We start from the raw sequence: 26,081 nt of genomic DNA, 5'->3' as shown, positions 1-26,081 counted from the left end.
TAATCACGACCTCCAGTTTCAATATAATATATGATAAACTAAAAGAGGAGTTCAATGAAAAGTGGAAGCAGGAAATAAATGATGATAATAGAGCAAAACCAAATGCAAAAAATAAACTGAGAACTTATAGAATCTTTAAAGAACGATTTGAATTCGAAAATTATATCACTGAAATAAAAAATGTGAAGTTACTTACTTGCCTGACAAAATTTAGAATAAGTAACCACTGTCTTAAAATAGAAACAGGGCGCCATAACAAAACACCCGTGTATGAAAGAATTTGTGACCTGTGTCAAACTAATGAAATTGAAGATGAATTCCACTTTATTATTACATGTCCTGCTTTTAAGGAACAAAGGATCCATTTATTTGCAGCAGCAGAAAAGCTCTACGCTGATTTCAAGTCTTTGACAAATAAGTTCAAATTTATTATGGAAAAGGAGACCTTGGGAATCAATGTGGCAAAATATATATTTACATGTACATGGAGTTACGGCAACAATATTGTAACAATAATCACTGAATGTATTCTGTATCTTTTTTTTTCCTTTTTTCGATAAGTATGTAGGGTCTTATGTAGGGTATGTATGGTTTTATCAATCCCTGTATACCTCAACAAAAGTTGAAAAGTCACAAATATTAACGTATTTGGACGAGATTAATTTAGAGAGGGTTTTAAATAAAAAGGAGGCACAAAAGTGTGATGGACCTATTTTAGAGGATGAATGCATTAAAGCAATTAAAAAGATGAAAAGCAATAAGTCTCCAGGACTCGACGGTTTACCTGTCGAATTCTATCGCACATTGTGGCAAGATCTTAAAGATATTATAGTTAAATCATTTAATGAAAGCTTCTATAACGGATGTCTTTCAGATTCACAAAGAAAAAGTGTAATATGCCTACTATATAAAAAGGGTTTGCCACTAGACTTACACAATTGGCGTCCAATTTCACTTCTAAATCATGACTATAAAATACTATCCACAGTACTAGCAATGAGAATGAAAACTGTAATGCCTTTAATAATAGATGGAGATCAAGTTGAATACATAAAAGGCAGATTTATTGGGGAAAATATACGTATAATGCAGGATGTAATTACACACATAAATAAGGAAAACCTTGGTGGTGCAATTCTGTTTCTTGATTTCTTTAAAGCATTTGATTCAGTAGAACACTCATTCTCATTCGCTATTATGCAAAAATTTGGTTTTGGAAATTATTTTGTAAGATGGATAAAAACTATATATAGTAATCCCATTGGTTTCATTATAAATAATGGATGGATGTCAAGTAATATCTGTATTGAAAGAGGTGTACGACAGGGATGCCCTTTATCAGCACTTTTATTTTTATTGGTTGTTGAAATTATAGCTTCTAAAATAAGGCAAGATAAAGAAATACATGGTGTAAAAGTAAAGCAGCAGATGAGAAACAAAGAAATCAAGATAACACAAACGGCGGATGACATGCAAATTTACATAACAAAAGAAGAGTCATTGAAGAGACTGTTAAATCTAATAGATGAGTATGCTAAATTCTCTGGGCTAAGACTAAATAGAAATAAAACAGAGGGTTTGAAATTAGGTAGTTGGATAAAGAAAAATCTGCATCATATATCATGGCCAAATAAACCAATTAAAACATTGGGAATATATTTTGGGAACTGTAAGAATGAAGTAAACAAATTAAATTGGGATACTGCAACTGAAAAAATTGATTACGGTATATTCTGAATTTGTGGAAAAGCAGAAGAATGTCACTCTTCGGAAAAATAACTGTAATAAAAAGTCTTGCACTGTCAAAAATTTCTTATATTGCTGCCAGTGTTGATACTCCTGATAACATAATAAATAAATTAAATTCAATTTTTTATAGTTTTTTATGGGATGGAAAAATAGGAAAAGTAAGAAGAGATATTGTAATCAGCAGTTTTGAAAAAGGAGGATTAGAAATGATTGATGTGGCTTCACACATTAAAGCTTTGAAATGTTCATGGGTATCTCGCTTATGCGACGACACCTTTGCTTCTTGGGAAGTACTACCATGCAGGGCTCAAAATTAACATTTTATCCTGGTAGTCATTTTGACCACCACATTTTAAATTTGGTGGTCATTTTAAGGAAACTGGTAGTCAATATTTTTTTGAACTGAATCGTATTATCAGGCTTTTTGTATTCACGAAAAGAGAGGTCAATGTTATGGTGGGAGTCTTTGAACATGGCTGTACCCAAAATGTACATGTCTGTACAGTGGATAAAAAAAAATACCTATGTTGGAAAAAAAACTGATAATGAATTTGCCAACAACTTCTCATCTACTGACTCGTGCTTTATTGGAACCAAATAACATGCAAATAGGTGGCACTATTCGTTCATGTTGTCTATCTTGCAATCGTATTTTTATACTTGCCAGACTTCCAAAGTGATCGCTGCATTGTCTAATGTTTTGTAATGATAAGTAGGATTTTGAAATTTTTTCCTTAGCGAGAAATATTGAAATTTTGTTAATTAGCACCTGTGAAGGCCCTGTGCCACAAAAAGGAACAAAACGTTATGTGTACAAATTTCTTCAAGGCCGATTGCAATGTTGTATTGATGAAACGGTACCCTCACCATCAGACAAACCGGCAACCGCTGAAATACTAAATTTTTTTCCATGGTGGTCAAAATGACCACCAGTTACAGAATTTGGAGGTCAAGCGTGGAAAAATGGTGGTCATTTGACGCAAGACCACCGCTAATTTCGAGCCCTGCCGTGTTATTGGTTTAATAAAATCGGTAATTTTCCACTTGTATTTCTATATAATGTGAACAAAAAATTTTAAAGCAAATGGTAGTTTCTGTACCCCTCTTTTTGGTATGAAATAAATGTGTGTAACGATCCTGGTCTTAATCTCAATGAGATTGGAATCCAGCTTATATGGGGTAACAAATTTATTTCAGACAAAGGAAAAGCTCTGTATTTTCAAGAATGGATTGAGTCTGGAATTATCCATGTGGCTGATCTATTTGTTAATGGAAATTTTATATCTGAACGACAAATTCTAGATAAACTGAGTAATAAGAGAAACTGGGTAGTACAGTATAAAGTATTAAAAGAAGCAATTCCAAAGGCGTGGGTCAAAATAATGATTAATAATAACACAAAACTGATGGTTAACAAATTGAGACCTGTAATACTTAAATCAGACAAGAATGGAAAATATAAAGATTTATGCAACTTTAAATGTTCAGATTTTTATTGGGCATTAGTAGAAAAGAAAATCACAAAATCCTATGCCCCATCAATTTGGGAAAATATATGTCAAGAGAAAACAAACTGGAAGAAATTATGGAAAATGAAAGTAAAGAATACAAAACCTCGCATAATTGCACAATTTAATTACGTATTACTGTACAATAAGATACCTCATAAGTGTAATTTATTTAAATGGAAAATTGTAGACACTTATTTATGTAACCGCTGTAAAGTAACTGACGACTGCAAACATTTTCTATTTGAATGTGCAGACGTTGTTCCTTTTTGGAAGCAGTTTAATAATGCTGTCAATAAGGCCTTCGATATCAATATTGTATTAAATTGGAGTAATATCATTGTAGGATATCAGATATCTTACAAATGCTTCATGATTATTAATGTTTTGATCATTGTGGCAACTTTTGCTGTGTATAAAGCAAGATGTACAAACATGAAGCTCACAAATAGGTATTTAACTTAAGAGCTTTCGATTTTGAAAACATTGTACAAACAAGCGACCTAGCGGCCGATATAGCTCCGCTGTGTTTATGTAGAGAATAACTATTTTTGACACATGTTGATGAAGAAGGTGGAAATCTTTGATAGCTCAATGCAGTGGCCAGAAAAAAGTAGCTAAAATAGCTGCAAAAATACACAATCGAAGATTTCATCATACTTTGAATATATCACATGGGATCATCCCTAAGAACATGTCAACCAAAGCTATCTCATGAGTAATTTTTTGGAGAATAAAATTTTCTGACCAAGAATGGCAACAATTGCCCCCAAAAATAAAATTTGCAGATTTCATCATAATTTCAAAAGATCAAATTTAGTTCATCTATAGAAACCTGTATACCAAATTTCAAAGCTGTTAGAGCAGTTATGTTATGCTATGTTATACCAATTTATTAAAGTGTCATGTGTGGTCTTAAACAGCTTGGTTGCCTCATCCAGCCCCAAGGGCTTACAAGACACGAAAACAGTATATTTTGAGAAACACATTTTTTAACCAAAAATGAAAAAATTGACCCAAAAATTCAAATTGCAGATTTCATCATAATTTCAATAAATATTATTTAGTTCATCTATAGAAACCTGCATACAAATTTCAAAGCTATCAGATGAGTAGTTTTGGAAATACACAATGGCAAAAATTGCCCCAAAAATACAAAATTACAGATTTCATCAGAAATTCCATATATATTACTAAGCTCATCTGTAGAAACCTGTATACCAAATTGCAAAGCTATCAGACCAGTACTTTATGAGAAACACATTTTTTGACCAAAAATGGCAAAAATTGCCCCAAAATTACAAAATTGCAGATTTCATCATAATTTCCACAAATATCATTAAGGTGATCTGTAGGAACCTGTATACCAAATTGCAAAGCTATCAGATGAGTACTTTTGGAAATACACATTTTTTGACCAAAAATGGCAAAAATTGCCCCAAAAATACAAAAATACAGATTTCATCAGAAATTCCATATATATTACTTAGTTCCTCTATAGAAACCTGCATACCAAATTTCAAAACTATCAGACCAGTACGTTTAGAGAAATACATTTTTTGACCAAAAATGGCAAAAATTGCCTTAAAAATGCAAATTTGCATATTTCTGCACAATTTGAAGAAATCTGAAATAGATCATCCCTAGGGACATATGTACCAAATATCAAAGCTATCTGACTGGTAGTTTTGAAGAAGAAGATTTTTAAAGATTTTTTTACCAAAAATGACAAAAATTGCCTTAAAAATACAAATATGCAAATTTCACCACGATTTGAACAAATCTGACTGAAGTCACCCTAAGTAAACTGCATATCAAATTTCAAAGCAATCGGACGAGCGGTTCCAGAGAAGAAGATTTTTTTACCAAAAACACCAAAAAATGCCCCAAAAATACAAATATGCAAATTTCACCATGATTTGAACAAACTTAGGTGAGGTCACCCAAAGTGAGCTGCATATAAAATTTCAAAGCAATTGGACTTGCGGTTTCAGAGGAGAAGGCAATTGTTGACGGACGACGACGGAAAATCAACCTATTTGATAAGCTCCGCGTCGCTGACAGCGGAGCTAAAAACAGAAAACAGTTATTTTAGAATTTCTTCATTTAATATAAATGAAGCATAATAAAGCAAATGAAAAAGTAAATAAATAAAAAAAAATGTAGGGTCTTCATTAAGACTTTTTCCTTATATTTGCAGTGAGACTTCTGAGATGTAACCCTTTTCATTCCTACCATGGAATGATGTGTGTTAATAAAGTATATGAATCTAGTGTACGGAGCAAGTGTCAGACAACTTCTTGGTCTACACGTCTCTTCCGCTAGGTTATATACTATTTCAAAGATAGCATAGGCCTAGAAATTTACCTCAGACAAAGTTTTGCAATTATTCGAGAACAAAAGTCAACTGAATCTCAAGGCGCGAACACTGTGTAATGTCGCGCCTGACCTTGTAGACAATGTCTTCAGAACCCATGGCAATTATCGTCTTTTGTTTACGAAAGTATCAATTTCATTACATGACTTTTGGAGACTGGGACACTGCAGTTGACTCCACTCATTACAGTGGAAACTATGTCTACCGCATGAAAGTACACTGTGCATCAAAATTTCCGGCGGTGATGGGAATACGAACCCCCTTATTGGCGACATATCTACAGTGGTTTGCTTTGAAGCATTGGCATTAGAAAAAACTAGACATAATGTCTAAATCGAGGTGTTGCCAACACTGTCGGGTGCAATTAACAGCTAAGCGGTAACATGAGTCGATCATAAAGCAATCAACTCCACAAAAGTTGAAACATTGTCTAGCAGACGGTCAGACGTAGTCCAACAACACCACCACAAATGTCCAAGCACTGTCCAAGTCTTATCACTTGCTTTCAGGTGTACTTGTTAGCTACAATAGACTATAGTCTATAGAAGCTATTGGGATGGGTATCCGTCCGGCGTCCGTCGTCAGTCTGTATGTATGTATGTATGTATGTATGTATGTATGTATGTATGTCCGTTTGTGAGGCGTCCGTCCACTCAAATATCTTGAGAACCGCAGTACTTACTGATTTGATATTTGTTGTGTAGATGAAAAATATGATTTTGAGAAACCGTTTTTTTTAATTTTTTGATATTGTTGAAAATAGGCAAATTAATGCCAAAAAAGGTGTTTTTGGTAAAAAATCTTCTTCTTCATAACCGCTGGTCAGACAGCTTTGTTATTTGGTATACAGGTCCCTAGGGATAACCCAACTTAGATTTGTTCAAATTGTGATGAAATATGCAAATGTGTATTTTTAAGGAATTTTTTTGTCATTTTTGGTCAAAGTTTGACTTACATTGTATGTAATTCTTGTACTGTATAAACCCTATCAATTCACCCAGAAAAAATAATTAATATGATTTTAAATAATTGAATTAATTAGGAAATCATCAAAGCCAAAATAATTTTAGTGTGGAATTATCGAACGTTCAACTTTTTTTGACAGTTCATAGTGAAATGCTTACCAACTTGGAGGATTAAAACATGTAAAGGCAACTTTCCTGAATCCCAACTTTGATATATTCTGAACCACCATTTATGTTATCTAAAAGAAATTGCTCATAATAGTTTGTCATGATAGGGTGGTCAAATAAATAGAGATAGAGAAAGTTCTAATTTCCATTTATGGTTGACTTGGTAAGGATAAAATAAGATTACTTTTGAGGAAAAAAATAGAGTGGTCAATTACAAGAGTGGTCAAAGTGATAGGGTTTTTATGGTAAAGCTGGGCTGTAAGATTCCTCATGTGCTATTTATAGCAATTATGCAATCTGTGTAAACAGTGCAATGAAAGTGTAACATGATTCCTTAATGCTTTTGATGACCTTGAACTTCTTAAAGTGTATGTCCCGCATAAATTCAAAGTTAATTTTGCTTAAAATGAACCATGCTATATGATTTTGCCACACCTACTTTATCAAATAAATGCATCACCCCAATGAAACGACGAGGTTAAATATTATTAAAATGCAATATGTTGTGCGACTTTGAAGTTAGCTGCCATTCGGGTCGTTTCAGAATTCGCGGGCATTGCCACCGGAAATGACGTAACTAATAGAATGTACGAGTGAGTGTGTTCACCATGGCCATAGCGAATGCTTACCGCTGTGGCTTCAACATGGTGAGAAGTTACGCCTTTGTGGCTGAAGTAACTGCAGCCATTGTCAGTTTATTGCATTTTAGGATGATGTATTAGCCGCATTTGACAAAATTACAAGAAAGGGTCGGAAAAGAGGCATTCACACAAGAATTTTCTGCGGTGCACATTTTCGAGTGCCGTGACTTAGAATAAACACGGTTCGGAAGCCAGATGTACGGTAAGATAGACTTTAATTCCTGGAGTTACTACATCGATTATGTAATCGCAATGCCGTACCAGTACGACCATTGTCACCAGAAAGCTTCGCGTGTATCATCATCAACTGTGGACAAGAGTGAGAACAGCAGCAAGACTGCGACAGGTTGCCCAAAACATGTCAAGGATGCGAGGGCCGCGGAGAAGTATGGCCGTGTTTACATCCCCCAAGACTGATCACCGATTCAGATGCTTCACGAAAGTGATTGTAAATAAATAAATGAATACAAGTACTAGATCTCATGCATGTGTGACTCTATAATTAGTAACGTTAGGAGATATCTAATTTTATATTCCTAAAAAGTTTACGTAGTGATTGACTGACTCTTTGCGAGACTGAACGATAGGTTGTGTACTATAATACAGCACGGCGCTGCCAGTAACAGTGACACAACGTGTAGCAAAGAATTCGAAGTTTATACTGTTGACGAAGCAGTCGCGTTGTCGTCATCTGTTCCCTTCTGCTCAACTAAGTCTCCCCTAAAATTTTAGCTTCTTTGAGAATTTCGCAGTCATGAAAACAATGAACACTCTGCTTAATATCGCTGACACTTAATCAAGAAAAAAAACTGCGGAAGCGTAGCTGATCACTCCGTCACAGAAATGGCCGGCTGAGCCGCCTGGCCTCGGGTGCCAGAGTGCCCGATATTTACATCATGTCAATTTAATTTATCTCTTCCGAGAATTTGGCTTGACATGTCTTTACGGTCACATATTTTTAAAAGTGCCAATGTTCATGTGAGGTTTTATAACGCCAAACTGAAGCTTTTGCGGCGAGAATACTACCTTTGGTGTTTATGCTAACATGACCCTCAGCCTGTTCCACTTCCAGCTGTTGATAGGAAAGATGTGTGTTATGAACGGTGGACAATTTTCAACTTGATCTCTACTACATTTATCTACAAGCGTCATGGTGTAATTCAAATTTTATATACAGATTTTGAACGAGGCAATTTGTGTTGAGAAGTAATAATAAGGTGGGATGGCAACTCCAGGCTTATATTTATATTTTGTTAGCTTGCGGTTGTGTGTACGGTAGTGCACTGGTGTGTTTGACTGTAGTCAAGGTGGGCTTGTCACTGACGCGACGGTCAACAAGAGTTCCGCTCTTGTTCTCGTTTAGGTTAAGGTTCCAACTGTTAAAAATTTGCAGGCCTGTAAATTCTGAACAGCTTTGTCATATCTTCTGTGACGATGATATTCTCAGTTGCACTGCTTTCACTCATGAAATTATCACTATCTCCACAGTCAATGCACGAAGTCACCATCACCCATTCTATTAGTGACGTCACAGCTACTTACGCCAAAACGGGGCGAGCTCGGCAATTTCCGCAAAATGTCGCCTGATGGAAAATCGAAAAGTGCAACTTTTCCCGTGTTTTCGTCGAAATAACATAATACAACCGTCTAAAAACCGCTCAAATAAGCTTCAGTTTGTGTGTAAATGTTTGTTTTATTAATACCGATTTCATTGACAACCAGAACTATAGTATATGCCCCAAGTCAAACGAAAATGTCTCAAAATGTGGCAGGACTCACACTTTAAGTTACAAACATTTGTCTCTTCAGTGTGCTTTCTCTGAGTACTACAGTCTCAACTTATTCAACAGAACTTACTTACAATGTTAATTTGAAAGTTAAAATGTGCTTGGTTAATAGGATGAAAATACAGATATAGATAACCAGCTGAAGATTCTTTATAACCTGACAGATATGCTGTTTTATTATGACGTAAATCTTGATTTAAGCAAGTCTTGTTTACTTTAATTAGAATGTAATTAACTCTTGTTTATTTGCTATTATAGACTAATATAGTCTGATGAAATATGCAAATCTGTATTTTTACGGAATTTTTTTCCATTTTTGGTCAGGCCATCCTGAAATGAGCTATCAAAGATATCCACCTTCTTCATCAATACATGTGTCACAAAAGGTTATTCTCTACACAACACAGCAGAGCTCTGTCAACTGTTGAGTTGCTTGTTTTTTCAAAACCGCTGGTCAGACAGCTTTAATATTTGGTTTACATGTCCCTTGGATGACCTTAGTGAGATAATTTCATACAGTCAGGAAATACTTAATTTTGTATCCATGTCTATAGTAGCTTCAGGTACTTTGGCCCTATGTTTTGACCACATCTGACCTGCTGCAAGACAATGTTTCAACTTTGGCAGAATTGATTTCTCTGTGGTTGACTGGGATTACTGCTCAGCTGATAATTAAACCTGACAGTGTTGGCGACACCTCGATTTAGACAATGTGTCTAGTTCGTCTAATGCCAATGCTTCAAAGCAATTCACTGTAAAACACAAGGACTCAAAATTGCCAAGCGGATGTATTTTGTCAGACTCTAATAATCATAACTAATTTTTAGCCTCTCATCTATTTATAGACAGAGAAGGTATTAGAATTGAAAACCAGTATGAGTCCTGTCAACTTCTACTTCTGTCTGTCAAGATCTGTTGATGTCATGTCATTGGGATGGTTCATATCATAAACTGGTGGGGGTGATCATGGTTTGGAGGTGTAGGAGAACAGTTTTGAGCTGTGACAAAAATCAAAAGGGACTTAGCCACAGTGTTAAGCCTTTCACCAAGGTTACTTAGTTGACTGCGATCTATTACAGACTACTGAGCTAACATTGTAGGGGTACTCACTTTGTGTTTGCTCGCTCTGTGTGTTTGGTACTGCGTTGCCTGGATATCCCCTCATGGCCTCACGTGATATGGGCCTGTTGCATAGTCTGCAGATGGATCAAATGCCTCTGCTGAAAACGGTTAATATGTAAGTCTGTCGACATTTTCGTAGCATTTTTTCTCATTTAATTTTGCAAAATATTGGCGAGTACCTCAGTATTTCAGGATAACTCTTTCTTCCCAATGGCTTTCTGGAGTTTCCAGAGTCATATGAACGAAAATGAGTGAAAATTTGAGACAGGAAAATCTGGCAGCCATATTTAAGGTGATACCGAAGGATTCAAAGCGCGCGTTGGTTGCTATCGCGGGCAACGTTCCAAACGCGCACTTTTGCACGTTCAAAATCTTACCGTTCCGTTGTTTTCTATGGACATTCGACTGCTGGTATTTTGAAACTGCTCAAAATCTTTCAACTCTCTCAATTGTAAACCAATTTAGCTGATTTTTGTAGGATTATTGAAGTCATAGGTGAGAATATATATAAGCATACATTTCTAAAAATTCGGGACAGTTTATGAGATATCACCGTAAAACCCTTCAAAATTTCACAAAATGACACAGTAGATATTTTCCTATTCAAAAATGGTTTGTACCTGAACAGATAACCTAATCCATGCTAGGGGCTGTAAACAGGTATCTCATGCGTTCAATCTGAAAATTTGGAAAATTTAATGCAAATTTGTAGGAGCTGACACGTTTTAAAATATAGCTGTGAAAATTTGTATATGAGTGACGTCACTGATCAATCGCACGACAAACCTGCGTCTTTTGGAATTTTATGGTTATATAAATCTTTATTATGCAAACAAAACTATGAAAACTTTGCATTTTGATTGATTTTGGAAAGTACCCTCAGCAACCGTTGCTTAGCAATTTGAATCCTTCGGTATGGCCTCAATGTTTACAGTACAACCTGCAGAAGGTTGTGTGGAGGAAATAACTAACAAACACCGTTCATGATGCCTGCCCTCTTGAGGCAGACCTTCCTATATGAAGTAGGTCACATTTGATGCTTGTTTGATTTCTGCCTATGGAAAGCTTGACCAACACAAAACATTTTAACTTTTAGGAAATGACAAATTGAATAAGAAGATATTCTGAAAATGTCAAATACTGAGGAAAAATTCACAAATATTCAGAGCAAACAGTTTAATTGACTGGTCAGTCATAATGAGGTAAAAAACAATGAAAATGTTTATGATCAAAAGTTTTTGAGATTCGCATATTGTAACAAATACAGAAATTATTAACATTATAAACATAAGACCAAACTATTTTTTCAGGGATGGGACAGGTTGGAAATGAGGGCTGAGAGACAAAGGCATTCCTCTTGCTGCATGTGGACGCAGCCATTATTCCATTTACAGCATACTTATTCACTGTGTTGTTCAAGTTCCATATTTTACTGACTGTTATACAAGGATAACAGAAGCAAATCAAATGCTGTTGTGTGGATTTTTGCTGAACATGGCTGATTATCACAACTGGAAGTTGTGATATAGGGTTAGCTTCAACCGGTGTCGGACAGTGTCCATTTTCCGTAAACGACAAAAAGTCAAAAACTGCTGAACAGAATGCATTGATATTTGGTATAGATATTCAGACTGGTTCCAAGGTTCAGATTCCGAAAAATGGAGCCAAACGGAGCAGCGGTTAGATAATTTTGGGAAATTTCTAACCCCCCCCTTTTAACTAATTGATTTTAGGGGTCGTTCATATGTGTAGTTTTGGAATGTACACCAATCCTGCATTGTGGACTATTTAATGAGTTATGGAACAGAAATGAGGTTTTGATGAATGTTAGAAATATGCAGGATGGCTGATTCGAAGTATCAGAGATTTTCATGCGCTTTTGGTCATAAAATTGATAAAAAACAACATATTTAATGTTTTAGATTTCTCACATTTGTTATGACCCTTAACATTACAGACTTGATTAGATAAGGGGTGGACCATTTGATATCCTGGGGGGGGTGCTTGGAAGATTGGTGGAGAGCCATTATTTTTTTTCCCACCTGCTTCACCATGAATTATTTTTTTTCTACAGGGCATATGCTGGCAACTTTTTTTTTCACTTTCCTTCTTCGAGATATATTTTTTTTTTACCAAATTTCGGTGCAATGTTTGTTTGCTTGGTTTTTCACACCCAGTAACAAGATGCTATTCTATCGCACACAGACTATATTCAAGAAACTAAATAAAGATATGTAAATACATGTACATTTTTGATTCACTTTACAAAAATATCAGTTTATAGATCTTATTTATACCATGGGTAACACACTGAAAATACAAATGAAACAACCTGATTACTGAGTTCTACATTCAGCTTGAGCGGACGTATAGAAATTTGCATAATTCAATAGGCTGTAGAGCCTCGTTCTGAATGTAAACAAGCAATATGCCGGAATACACGTCGTTCAAGCGACTTGGTCGTGAAAATGGGCTCGAAAGCTCACAAATATGATTATTTAATGCGAAATTGAACATGCTATGAGGTAATGTACACGTTTGAGAGTAATTTCATCGTATCTATGTATGATAGAAATAAATACTAATGATAATTGACAACTGAATTCGTACGTTGCCATGATGGTTTATACCTCTCAGCTGTGTGCTATTTTTAGACTGTGACCCGAAACACACTGATACAGGTCTTGAACAAAAATAATACTTGTTGTGTCAAACCACTTGCTATTGAACAACGCTTGTGACAAGTTTCGTGAATTTTTGACAGTGCGCCTATATTTGCGGCATGATTTCACGATGCCATGTATGCGCTGTTACCGTACAAGGCCGATCGTACAGCCCAGTGTACGCGTGTACAGCGTATGTAACGCTATGCACTGAGTTACTACAGCGAAACTTGCCTTTACGCTATCGGACTTCAGTCAACATTGACGAGTTGAAACATGATAACTGGACAGTGATATACTACCCGTTACCAGTGAAAAGGAAAACTGTGACAAATCACGGTCACTCAAATCCACTCTCACAACGATATTATTATCTTGAAAGGCTGAGGGGTCAGTAAAATCACACGTGGGAATGTCCGACCACCACATCCTGCATCGACTCCAAACAGACAGACACTGACAGTTGACAATGACCGAATACAAGAGAAGTCGGCCAGTACAGTATGCACCCAATTAGAATATATGCTCCATAATAGTGTTTCTTTTTTTGAAGTCTCACTTAAGTTATATACGAAAGCGATCTAAATGTCATTCATAAGATGAGCGTAATGTTGGCAAATTTCACAGATCACAGTTCAACGCACGTATGATATACACACATTGGGTAAAATTAAAGATGGTATCGCGATCGTGGTAGCGAATTTTGCAGTCTTCGTCATAGTTACACTTGAAGTTCGTTAAAAAGTCATAGGAGATGGTGAAGCAACTTAGTTAAGAGTCATCAAGCCATGAATTTTACTGAAGAAATGGCATAATGTTTGCCTGAACTTTAATACGGTACGCGTGCGATCTGCAGAGGCAGACCGTACATGTTTTGCAGGGTGGACGTGGCAGCTCTTAGACTTTGAGTTGTTTTCTGAATGTTCGTAGTAGTATTAAACCGACAAAATAACAAAAACTATGGTAGTAAAAAGTTAAAATTGTTTGGCATATTGAACTGTGAAGAGAATGCGTATGCAATCATATTGCTTTGTTGCGAGTGGCAGACTTCTCCTGGCCGAGTCCCACTGGCCGAGTTGGTCGGCACCACCGGCGCTGGCGATAGCCGAGTTCGCAACTGCCCGACTTCTCCGGTTACCCAATGGAATATCGGGAGCCAATGCCTATGAGGACTACCGCGAAATAGTAACCCAAGCATCAAATATAAATATAACATAAGTTGGATTGACAACAATAAAATATGTGATATTGTTGCAATCTCTGGGCCTAAACAATTTGTAAACGTGAGCAAGGCGTCAGCGGAGTGCAACACGTTCCTCACTCTAAGCGGCCATCTTGTCTTCTCTGATGGCGGGACGGTGTATAACCTACGAGGCCAAAGCAGTGATTTGCAGGGCATGAACAAGAATAAAACTAAGTTAGGGGGCTTCAATAATGATTAGACTGTCTAACTATGTAAAAATATTCACAAGAATCAGCTGGGCATGTAGTTGCGGCAGCCCAAAAGTAGGCCTATGTTTAGCGAGCCATAGATCGACAATACACACATAGCACCAAAAGTAAGCCGTAGAAGTCGATAAAAATTCATAGGCACAAACTTAACTGCTTTATATGACCATATAAACGTCTCTGACATCGTTTGTTGGGAAAAAATGGGCTAAAATTGCCCCCCAAAAAACAGGAAAAATCACACTAACGGTCAAGTAGAACAGCGCCCTCATCACTTCCATTTGAACGAAATTCTAAGATAAATATGCAAATAGGGGTATCTCCGCTCAAGCTGCATTAAGCATTAACAAACTTACAGTGAAAACTTTTCTGAGAACATCACTGGTGTCATCAGAAGAGATGATGGTATCCTACATATATTTGTAAAATCATGTACATTTATGGCATTTACTTGTGCTTGAAAAAAATATGTCATTGTCTGACAAGTGTCCTGGTTTGAGTGATATTAGCAAGTTGAACAGTCCACTTGACTGACTGAGTCCACTTGACCCAGTTCATGGCAGGCTGTCTCTCTTCTTGTGGTATTTGACAAAATCCATACATTCAGATTTACACATTTCTGGAAAACACTGGTGAGCAATTTCAATTTCAGCATACTTCCTCTAATCAGAAGGTCATGTATACTGTACAATGTTCATATTCAGTGATTGTAGAATATAAAGGAGATGACTGAGAGAAAAGCCGTCTGAAATAGTGTGAAAATCTCCTCAATGAGACCACTTCAGACAAGTTCTTGTTTTCAGTTGCTGAAAGCTACAGTGATAGTAGCTGTAACTGTTGACAATTTTTCAGTGTTTTGTTTGTGTATTTATTTCAGTTCCTCGTTTAATAAATTCTAAGTTATTGTTCCTCAAGCTTGAAATGGTTTATGCTTTATAAAACTCCAGAGCTACTGCTTGATTTTTATTGATGCTGCAGTGTGCATCGAACAATTGTCAAGATTTTTTTTTTCCGAGTCGCAATGGTCCATAATTGTTTTTCCATCAGCCACTTAAAGCCAGATTTTTTTTTTCGAGCAACTCCACCTGGCATCTTTTTTTTCCCCCAAATCTTCCAAGCCGCCCCCAGGATATCAAATGGTCCACCCCTAACTAGCTGCTGGACCTGTTTACTGGCGCATTGATTTAAGGACAAAGATCGTTTTATTTTGTGATAAGGACGTGTGATTTCATAAAACATAGTCTATTAGCCTGGAAATGTGATTTTTGCGAATATTGTTTACCCCACTGACAACAGTGTGGTTTGAAAATGGCTGGAATGCGCTACTACGGGACTTTGTTTTGTGTGTGCATTTGGATGAAAAATGTGTATGGTGGGATCAACCCGTTCAGTGAGAGAACAAAGGACTCTTTCTTACAACAGCACACAAATGAACCGCAGACCAACTTTGATAAGCCCCTATCAATTTCCCTCGCAATTTTCCAATATCCCTTGGAAAACACCGAGGTACTTTGGTCAGAAAACATACACTGTGCGTGCTGTGCTATCTCCATTCAATCTCCCCATGCAAGCTTCTGCATGGATCAAACCATTTTGCGGCAGTTTACAGCTATGGCTGTTTGATATCAGTGTATTCAACGAAGGTCATGGCACCCTTGTTATATATTACAAAACGATGGGACACTGGAGGTCCCGAGACAGTATGTATGTGTGTACATGTATATGTGTACATATGTATGGTACAGTATGTCCGTCAATATCAAAAACACGCAAACCGCTGCACGTTTCAGCTTGGTATTTGGTGTGTGGATGCATCCTGGGCTATAGATGGGATTTTGTACAAATGAAGTCTGCATTGCCAAAATTATGCAAATGAGCTTACAAAATGTGAAAATGGTCAAGAATGAATAACTCTAGAACCGCTGTTTTGATTGCTTTGAAAATTTTTTGTGCAAGTACCTTAGGTGAACCTTATACAGTTTTATGAATATTGTGAAGATATCCTTAATTTTGTATTTTTGCTGAATTTTTTGGTGATTTTTCTCATTTTCAGTAAAAATTCTTCTCTGAAACTGCCAGCCCAATCGCTTTCAAATTTGGGTTGGATCTTTGCGAGGGTGTTACTCTTCTAATTTGTTGAAATTATGACAAAATTTGGAAAATTACTATTTTGGAGCAATTTTGTCATTTTTGGTCAAAAAATCTTAAACAGTATTTTCTTTTTAAAACCCCTGGACAGACAGCTTTTATATTTGGTACACAGATGTACAGAGATGACAATAGTTAGATATGTGGAAATTGTCCTGAAATATACAAATTTGTATTTTTAAGACAATATTGTCATTTTTGGTCAAGAAAACTTGTTCTCAAAATAACTTGTTTGATAGCTTTGTAATTTGGTATAAAGTCCCGAGGGATGTTATTAGATAAATTTTCTGCTCAAAGTGATGGGAACCCCCCATATTTGTATAGTTTAGGTAATTTTCTCAGTTTGTGACCTTAAATGACCAACACCAACCCAGGATATATTATGAGACAGTTTCGAAGGCTGTGAATATAATTTTGTCATATTTGGTATCAATTTGTAGGAAAATTTGATTGAGAAAACAAAGCTGAGGTAAATTTTTTCATTGCGGACCAATTTTTGCAACTTTTCTATGTAAGACATACAAGAACTGATGAGAAATTTGGATCCAGGATAATTCCAGATGTTGTAATCACTGCCCACAGTGGAAGGCATTTCACTAACTGTAACTAACTTAAGTGCCGTTTACATTAGAATGATAACACTCATCCATTGTAATTAAAAACTCCCCCAGGTTGTAAATATATTTCCTGTCATCTGGCGTTATGTAATACCAAGGGATGGAACATTTGATATTCAGGAGGGGGTAGGGTCTAGAAGATTGATGAGGTAACATTACTTTTTTACCAGATCCCTTGTACATTTTTTTACCCACTCCCACCTTTTCTTTTTATCAAACCTTCTCTGTCTGTTTTTTGCTCACGTGTTTACACACGTGAGCATATGTCGCAGCGATGTCTGTCTGTCTGTCTGTCTGTCTGTCTGTCTGTTTGTTGGTCCGATATCTCAAAAACGGCTGGTCAGATCAGAATCAAATCTGGTACATATATTCAGTTAGCAAATGGCAAGAACTAATTAGTTTTTGGTGGGTGTGGCTTGCATATTTTTTACTCATTTGCATAATTAATTATTTTAGAAAAAACGGATATACATTAAAAACGACTACACACAATTTGATGAGATTTGCTACATTGTTGATCACATCGAGATATATCAGCAGTGGGAACCATCGAGGGGTTACATGAAAGATATTTCCTAATTTGCATATTTAATGAACTTTCCTAATTAGGGATATATGTCTGATTTGACTCGATCAAAATTGACCAAACTTGGTATGTATATTAAAGATACTTTTACAGTATTTAACATTATTGAAAGTCATTAAGCGTTTTAACTTTAGCCAATTCCTAATTTGCACATTTAATGAACTTTGCTAATTAGGGATATATATTTGAATTGACTGGACCGACGTTGATGAAACTTGCTACATGTATTTGGAGCTACTATGATACAACATTTTTGAAAGTCTTTAAGCATTTTTACTTCAGCCAATTCCGAATTTGCATATTTAATAAACTATCTCAATTAGGGATATATATCTGAATTAACTTGATTGTAGTTGTTGAAAGTTGCTATATACATCAAAGATACTGTGATATAACATTATTGAAAGTCAAAAGACATTTTTATGTCAGCCAATTCCGAATTTGCATATCAAATGAATTTTCATAATTAGGGATATTTATCTGAATTGACTAGATCAAAATTAATGAAACTTGTTATGTACATTAATGACATTATAATACAATATTATTGAAAGTCATTAAGCATTTTCTCTTCAGCCAATTCCTAATTTGCATATTTAATGAACTTTCCTAATTAGAGATATATATCTGAATTGACTTAACCAAAGTTGACAAAGCTTGCTACATATATTGCAGATACCATGATACAACATTATTGACAATCATTAAGCATTTTTACTTAAGTCAATTTCTAATTTACATATTAAATGAACTTTGCTTATTAGGGATATATACTGGGATTTACTTGATCAAAGTTGGCAAAACATGCTATGTACATTGATGATTATACCTGATTAAAACAATATCGAAAGTCATTTCACATTTTCATGTCAGCTAATTTATAATTTGCATATCTAATGAGCTTTCACAGCTCGGCATATATGGCTTGAAGGACTTGGCCAACGGTAATTACACTTGCTATATAAAATGGTGATACAATGACAGCAGTCAAAGAACTTTAATATTTTTATTTCAGCTAACTACATATTTGTATACTTCATGACCTTTTAGAATTAATCGGCGGTGATTATTGTTCATTATGTTGATCATAACACTTTCAATGAAGTTGCAAACATGTGGCAAAGGTTCAAATTTACACATAACCGGTATATAATGAAACACTTGAGCATTTTCAGTTCATATCTGGTTCTTATAGGTTTGAGATTGCCTATCTTTGAGTTGGTCTGTATGTACATGATATGATTGTGTGGGTGTGTGTACTGACAAACTCCAAACCCGCAGCACCCACCCATTCAGTATTTCATGTACGGGTGCACCCAGAGATAGAGTAGTTTCACAATGTGCCAGTTGTGATCCAGTGCCATTGGCGCTATTTTTTTAATATTTCACCCTATATATTTGGTATCTGGCAAAGGCATATTTTGAAGTAAATTCAAAATTAACACGTTATTGCTGACAATATTTGTTACCATTTCAGCATGAACGTTTCTTTTAAACATAATGACCGTAGGTCATTATGTTATTAACATAATGACCGTAGGTCATTATGTTATAGGGGTTGAGTGGGATGTTGGACAGTGAACATTTTCCGTAAACGACAAAAAGTCAAAAACTGCTGAACACACTGTGTTGATATTTGGTACAGATGTTTGGACTAATGTCAAAGTTCTGATTCCGAAAAATGGTGCCAAACGGATCAGAGGTTAGATAGATATGGGAAATTGTTGACCCCCTTTTTCAACTAATTGATTTTAGGGGCCTTCCATATGTGTATTTTTGGAAGGTACACCAATCCTGCATTTTGGACTGTTTTATGAGTTACGGAACAGAAATATGCGTTAGATGAATGCAAGAAACATTGAGGGTGCACTGAATGGAAGTATCAGAAATTCCCATGCTCTTTTGTGCATCAAAAGCGATAAAATAAAACATATTTCATATTTAGATTCTCACATTTGAGATGACCCTAGGCATTTGTAAAGTCAACATCCTTGAGTCAATATACAGACTTTGACATTCCACGACCTCACATGTTACAGTCTTTACTCTTAACCCTTTCACCACCATGGTGTGGCCCAAACCCATCGTTATCAATGGTGAGTGTGGACCTGTCTATAGGGAATTGAGGGTGACCAGGTTAGACAATGACGTTACAAGTTTTAGGTTAGTTATCAAGCTAGCACCAGCATAGAGTCCTGAGCATCTGTCCGTGTGTTCTCACAGGAAATTACAGGGAAAAAAATTATTTGAGAAGTTTCTCTCCTTTAAATAGAAGTATATTACAATTTAAACCTGTCATGGATGAATTGCTCCCAAATGATCTGAAACACAGTTATTGGCCATAGCAAGATTTATGTAAAGTTCATGAACTTACACAAGGTATTAGACAAAAAGATGACCATGACTTTGCTGCCCTACTAGATCATCTTGGCCCCTTGCAGTAACTCAGTTCATTCCTATCTTAGCTTCAATTACTACTTTCAACATTTATTTCATTCAGATTTCCTTAGCTTAGTGTGTAATTTTTTAATCTTAATTACTGTCAACTTAGCTTTACTACACTTATTCTAACCTCATTATTCTTACACTACTGTTATACCCAATAACCACAAAATTTCAAGAGATGCATACATGATTGTCACTCAACAAACCTTTTACAAATATGTCTTCTGCTGCCGGTACATATACATGTCTCTTTTCTCATAAAAATGGGCTTAAAATCGCAATGTGAAAAATAGTCTTTCAGCTATATGTTGCACATTGACTTCTTGGTCTGTCTAAATTCACAGTGAGTGGGGTTGTTGATAAATGCCAATAATACTTGGTGGTCATTATGTCCAAGCGCCATTGGCGGTATTTTTTAAATTATAGTGTAGTAGTACTTCAAACAGATTAACAATTATTTTTATGTCAACCCATAATTTTACATCACAAAGACTGTTATTCTGCCAAAATTCTTATTTTTCAGTCATTTTATATCACAACTGGAAGTTGTGATATAGAGGTGGTTTCAACCGGTGTTTGATGTCGTCCATTTCCGTAAACGACAAAAAGTCAAAACTGCTGAACAGACTGCGTTGATATTTGGTACCGATACATAGACTGGTTCCAAGGTTCCAATTCGGAAAAATGGAGCCAAACGGAGCGGAGGTTATATAGTTTTCGGAAATTTCTAACCCCCTTTTTATCTAATTGATTTTAGGGGTCTTTCATATATGTAGTTTTGGAATGTACACCAATCCTGCATTGTGGACTGTTTTATGAGTTGTGGAACAGAAATGAGGTTTTGATGAATGTTAGAAATATGCAGGATGGCTGATTCAAAGTATAAGAGATTTCTATGCTCTTTTGGGTATCAAAAGCAATAAAAAAAAACATATTTCATAGTTTAGATTCTCACTTTTGAGATGACCCTAAGCATTTGTTATTTAAACATCCTTGAGTCAATATACAGACTTTGACATTCCTGAGATTGAGTATCCATGACCTCACATGTTACAGTCTTTCACTACCATGGTATGGCCCAAACCCATTGCTATCAATGGTGAGTGTGGACCTGTCTACAGGAAATTGGGGTGAACAGGTTAGACAATGCCATGACAAGTTGCAAGGTAGCACCAGCATAGAGTCCTACGCATGTCCATGTGTTCTCACAGGAAATTACAGGGAAAAAAATTATTTGAGAAGTTTCTCTCCTTTAATAGAAGTATATTACAATTTAAACCTGTCATGGATGGATTGCTCTCAAATGATCTGAAACACAGTTATTGCCCATTAGCAACAAATCTATAGCAAGATTTATGTAAAGTTTATGAACTTACACAAGGTATTAGACAAAAGATGACCATGACTTTGCTACTTTTCAACATTTATTTCATTCAGATTTCCTCAGCTTAGTGTATAATTTTGTAATCTTAATTACTGTCAACTTAGCTTTACTAACTTATTCTAACCTCATTATTCTTACACTACTGTTATACCTTATAACCACAAAATTTCAAGAGATGCATATATGATTGTCACTTAACAAACAATTTACAAATATGTCTTCTGCTTTTTTCTCCATATACATATACATGTCCCTTTTCTCATAAAAATGGGCTTAAAATCGCAATGTGAAAAATAGTCTTTCAGTCTTTCATTGACTTCGTGATCTGTCTAATTAGTCTCCACGGACACCGTCCGGGGGGACTTATAGGTTTGGTCATGTCCTTGTGTGCGTGCCTGCGTCCGTGTGTGCATCCGTCCGTCTGTTCACGCAGATATCTCAGACATGCCCTGGTCAATTTCTTTCAAACTTTGCACAGGATAGTACCCTACCCCATACAGATGCACGTCGATTTGGCCATGTTAGAGGACTTTTTAGTTTACACCACCATAGACTACCATGTATAAGTCAGCTGTCTATAGAATCCCATGTATAAGGCCAAGTAAAATAAAAATTTAGTTTGTCATCATATTCATATTGCAAAAAGGATTCAGTGACACAGTTTTTAGTCCCCATGGATGAAGTCCAGGGCCTTATAGATTGGGTCATGTCCCTCCGTTCACGCAGATATATAAAATATTTTGACAAAATCTCCTGTGACCTCGGTGACCTTTGACCTCAAATATACATATTTGTCCATAACTCAGTAACCACAAGTGCTACACCCTTCATATATGGTATGATGGGACACCTTATGACGCCACATATTGTACCTCATTAATTATGTGCATATCTAATTTTGAGCGAGCCAATAGAGCTAGGTCTGATTTTTGGTATATAGGGATGACTTAGCAATTCAATTTTTTTGACAAAATGTCACATGACCTCAGTGACATTTGACCTGAAATATACATATTTGTCCATAACTCAGTAACCACAAGTGCTACACCCTTCATATATGGTATGATGGGACACCGCATGACGCCACATACTGTACCTCATTAATTATGAGTAGTTTCACAATGTGCCAGTTGTGATCAAGTGCCATTGGCGCTATTTTATAAATTTTGCACTGCACAAGGTGATTGATCAAACTGCTATAAAGAGCACTGTCAATTCTAAATCCTCATGTGTCAATCTTGTAAAAATGTATTCCTTGTACTGGTATACCGGTATTAAGCTGAATGCAAATGCCGATCTTAGCACAATAGACAAAGTCGTCATCCAAATCATAGCTAGTATTTCACAGCTACAGACTAGTGCATGGATTTAACCTGATCTTCTACTAGTGCTGGAATATAAACAAAATGAAGAGAATCTGTATCATAACACTTCAACAAAAGTCTGTTTGTTTCAACAAAATCTGGTTTAGAGCTGGTTTGATTTGACAAACATTAGTTTGATTTCTCAATCATAAACACACCCTTCTGAATTTCAGTTCATTTCAATTAACATTTCATCAAAAGACCTTTATGAATTATAAACATGTGTTTTGTTGAGATGATATGGCGAGGATCTGCGGACCATGATTAATTAAATATCATGATACACAAGGTTCATCAAAGTCTTGACCCTTACCTTAATATGTAGCAATATAGACAATTATATATTAATTAATCATTCAGTTAAGATTTATTCAACTTTAAGTAGTAACTCGTGATTTTATAATGTAAAGGTATTCAATTCTATTTATGGTTATTTTGATAATTTTTTTGCTGATTATTCCCAACATTTGTAGCTTCAGTTTTCCAACCTTTCTGCTTGAAGCTTGCAATCACAAGTATAGGGTGGGATAAAACTAGAGTTATGGCTCTGAGACTGGGTATAAATGCAAACCATATTTTATATCCATAAATTGAAGGATATTTTGTGTCATGATTAATTTCCTTAATTTACTTCATCAGCTGTATGTCCCTGGTAAACTATGTGATGTTGAGAAGGTACTTATTGAAATTGGAACTGGTTATTATGTAGAAAAGGTAAGCCAAGGCAGGAATCACAAATACATGATTGCATATATTATCAGAATAATGACATGTTTAATATCAAAATCATGTTTTACATCATTTTTATTTTCAGCTCTCCAGTAATTGAATGTCAGTGTTATTGGTGTGTTATCTTGTGTTGTATAGTGTGATCTTGTATAGTGTTATCTTCTTATGACTGTACAGATTGTATAGGTCTTTATGGTCTATGCGTACCTAGTACTCTGCTAGATATAGACCTCTATTACACATCCCTTACTGTAGAGTTGATGTTACAAAAAATGGCCTGATTGGACGTACGTCACGACTTTTTAATGATCTGATTGATAAGGTTTGCGATGTCAATGTTTTTTGCTCACGTGTTGACACACGTGGGCATATGTCGCAGCGATGTCTGTCTGTCTGTGTGTCTGTCTGTCTGTCTGTCTGTGTACTCAATATCTCAAAAACGGCTCATCAGATCAGAATCAAATCTGGTACATAGATTTAGTTTGCAAATGGCAAGAACTGATTAGTTTTTGGTGGGTGTGGCTTGCTTACTTTTTGCTCATTTGCATAATTAATGATTTTAGAAAAAACTGATATATATTGACAACGACCACACACAATTTGATGAGATTCGCTACAAATGTTGATCACACCAAGATATATCAGCTTTGAAAGATATTAAGGGGTGACGTGAAAGATAATTACTAATTTGCATGTTTAATGAAATTTCCTAATTAGGAGTATATATCTGAATTTACTTGATCAAAATTGACGAAACTTGGTATGCATATTGAAGATACTATGATTTAACCTTATTGAAAGTCATTAAGCATTTTTACTACATCCAAATCCCAATTTGCATATTTAATGAATTTTTGAAATTAAGGATATATATTTGAAGTTACATGACCAAATTGATGAAACTTGCTATGTGCATTGAAGATACTAAGATAGAACATTATTAAATGTAATTCAGCATTTTACATCAGCCAATTCCTAATTTGCATATTTTATGAACTTTCCTAATTAGGGGTATTTATCTGATTTGACAACCAAAGTTGATGAAACTGGCTATGCACATTAAAGATACTATGATAGAACATTATGAAAGTCAGCATTTAAACTTCAGCCAATTCCTTATTTGCATATTTAATGAACTTTCATAATCAGGGATATTTATCTGTATTGACTAAACCAAAGTTGACAAAACTTGCTATGTACATTAAAGATGCTACGATACGACATTATTGACAGTCAGTAATCATTTTTACTTCATCCAGCTCCTAATTTGCATATTTAATGAATTTTTGAAATTAGGGATATATATTTGAATTTACATAACCAAAATTGATGAAACTTGCTATGTACGTTAAAGATACTATTATGTAGGCTAATATTATTGAAAAGCATTAAGCATTTTTGCTTCAGCCAATTCCTAATGTGTGTATTTAATTAACTTTCCTAATTAGGGATATATACTTGGATTTATTTGATCAAAGTTGGCATAACATGCTATGTACATTGATGATTATACCTGGTTATACCAATATTGGAATCATTTCGCACTTAAGTTTTCATGTCAGCTAATTTATAGGTTGCATATCTAATGAGCTTTCAAAGTTTGGAATATATAGTTTGAAGGACTTGACCAAAGGCAATTAATTACACTTGCTATATAAAGTGGTGATACAATGATAGCAGTCAAAGAAATCAATTATTTTTATTTCAGCTAATTACATATTTGAATACTTAATGACCTATAGAGTTAATCTGTGGTGAATATTGTTTATTATGTTGATCATAATTATTTCAATGAAGTTGCAAACATGTGGCAAAGGTTCAAATTTACACATAACTGCAATATATAATGAAACACGTGAGCATTTACAGTTCATATCTGGTTGAAGAATCTCATTCAACTTTTAAAAGACATGTTAATTTGTTTTTGTCATTGTTTGATGTTTAGAGTACTTTTTTGTTTGTTTAAATTTTAGTGTATTTTATCCTTTTTTTAGCTCACATTTGGTTATACCAATGTGAGTTTATCGTATAAGCTGAAGTCGATGGCGTCTGTATGTATGTGTGTATGTATGTATGTATGTATGTATGTATGTATGTATGTATGTATGTATGTATGTATGTATGTACATACAGTATGTCCGTCAACATCAAAAACACGCAAACCGCTGCACATTTCAGCTTGGTATTTGGTGTGTGGATGCATCCTGGGCTATAGATGGGATTTTGTTCAAATGAAGTCTGCATTGCCAAAAATATGCAAATGAGCTTACAAAATGTGAAAATGGTCAAGAATTAATATCTGGAGAACCAGATTTGATTGGTTTGAAAATTTGTGTGCAAGTACCTGAGGTGAACCTTATACAGTTTTTTGAATATTGT

General features: G+C 35.4%; 1 protein-coding gene across 2 annotated transcripts in view; it reads left to right on the top strand.

Moving 5' to 3' along the window:
- The window catches only part of LOC139117573 (prefoldin subunit 5-like), a 79,173-nt gene that overhangs the window by 42,094 nt on the left and 10,998 nt on the right, over positions 1 to 26,081 (top strand). Inside the window, exons 4-5 of one of the 2 annotated variants that reach the window (XM_070680807.1) lie at positions 21,235 to 21,324; positions 23,613 to 23,687. In XM_070680807.1, coding sequence (XP_070536908.1) covers positions 21,235 to 21,324; positions 23,613 to 23,687 — 165 coding nt within the window. The remainder of the gene's footprint in view (positions 1 to 21,234; positions 21,325 to 23,612; positions 23,688 to 26,081) is intronic. The other variant, XM_070680808.1, reaches the window with a different exon arrangement.

Source organism: Ptychodera flava, chromosome 18 (genome assembly GCF_041260155.1).
Source record: "Ptychodera flava strain L36383 chromosome 18, AS_Pfla_20210202, whole genome shotgun sequence".
NCBI lineage: Eukaryota > Metazoa > Hemichordata > Enteropneusta > Ptychoderidae > Ptychodera > Ptychodera flava.
The sequence above is the reverse complement of the archived record's forward strand: the minus strand, read 5'-3'. Positions and strand labels throughout refer to the sequence as shown.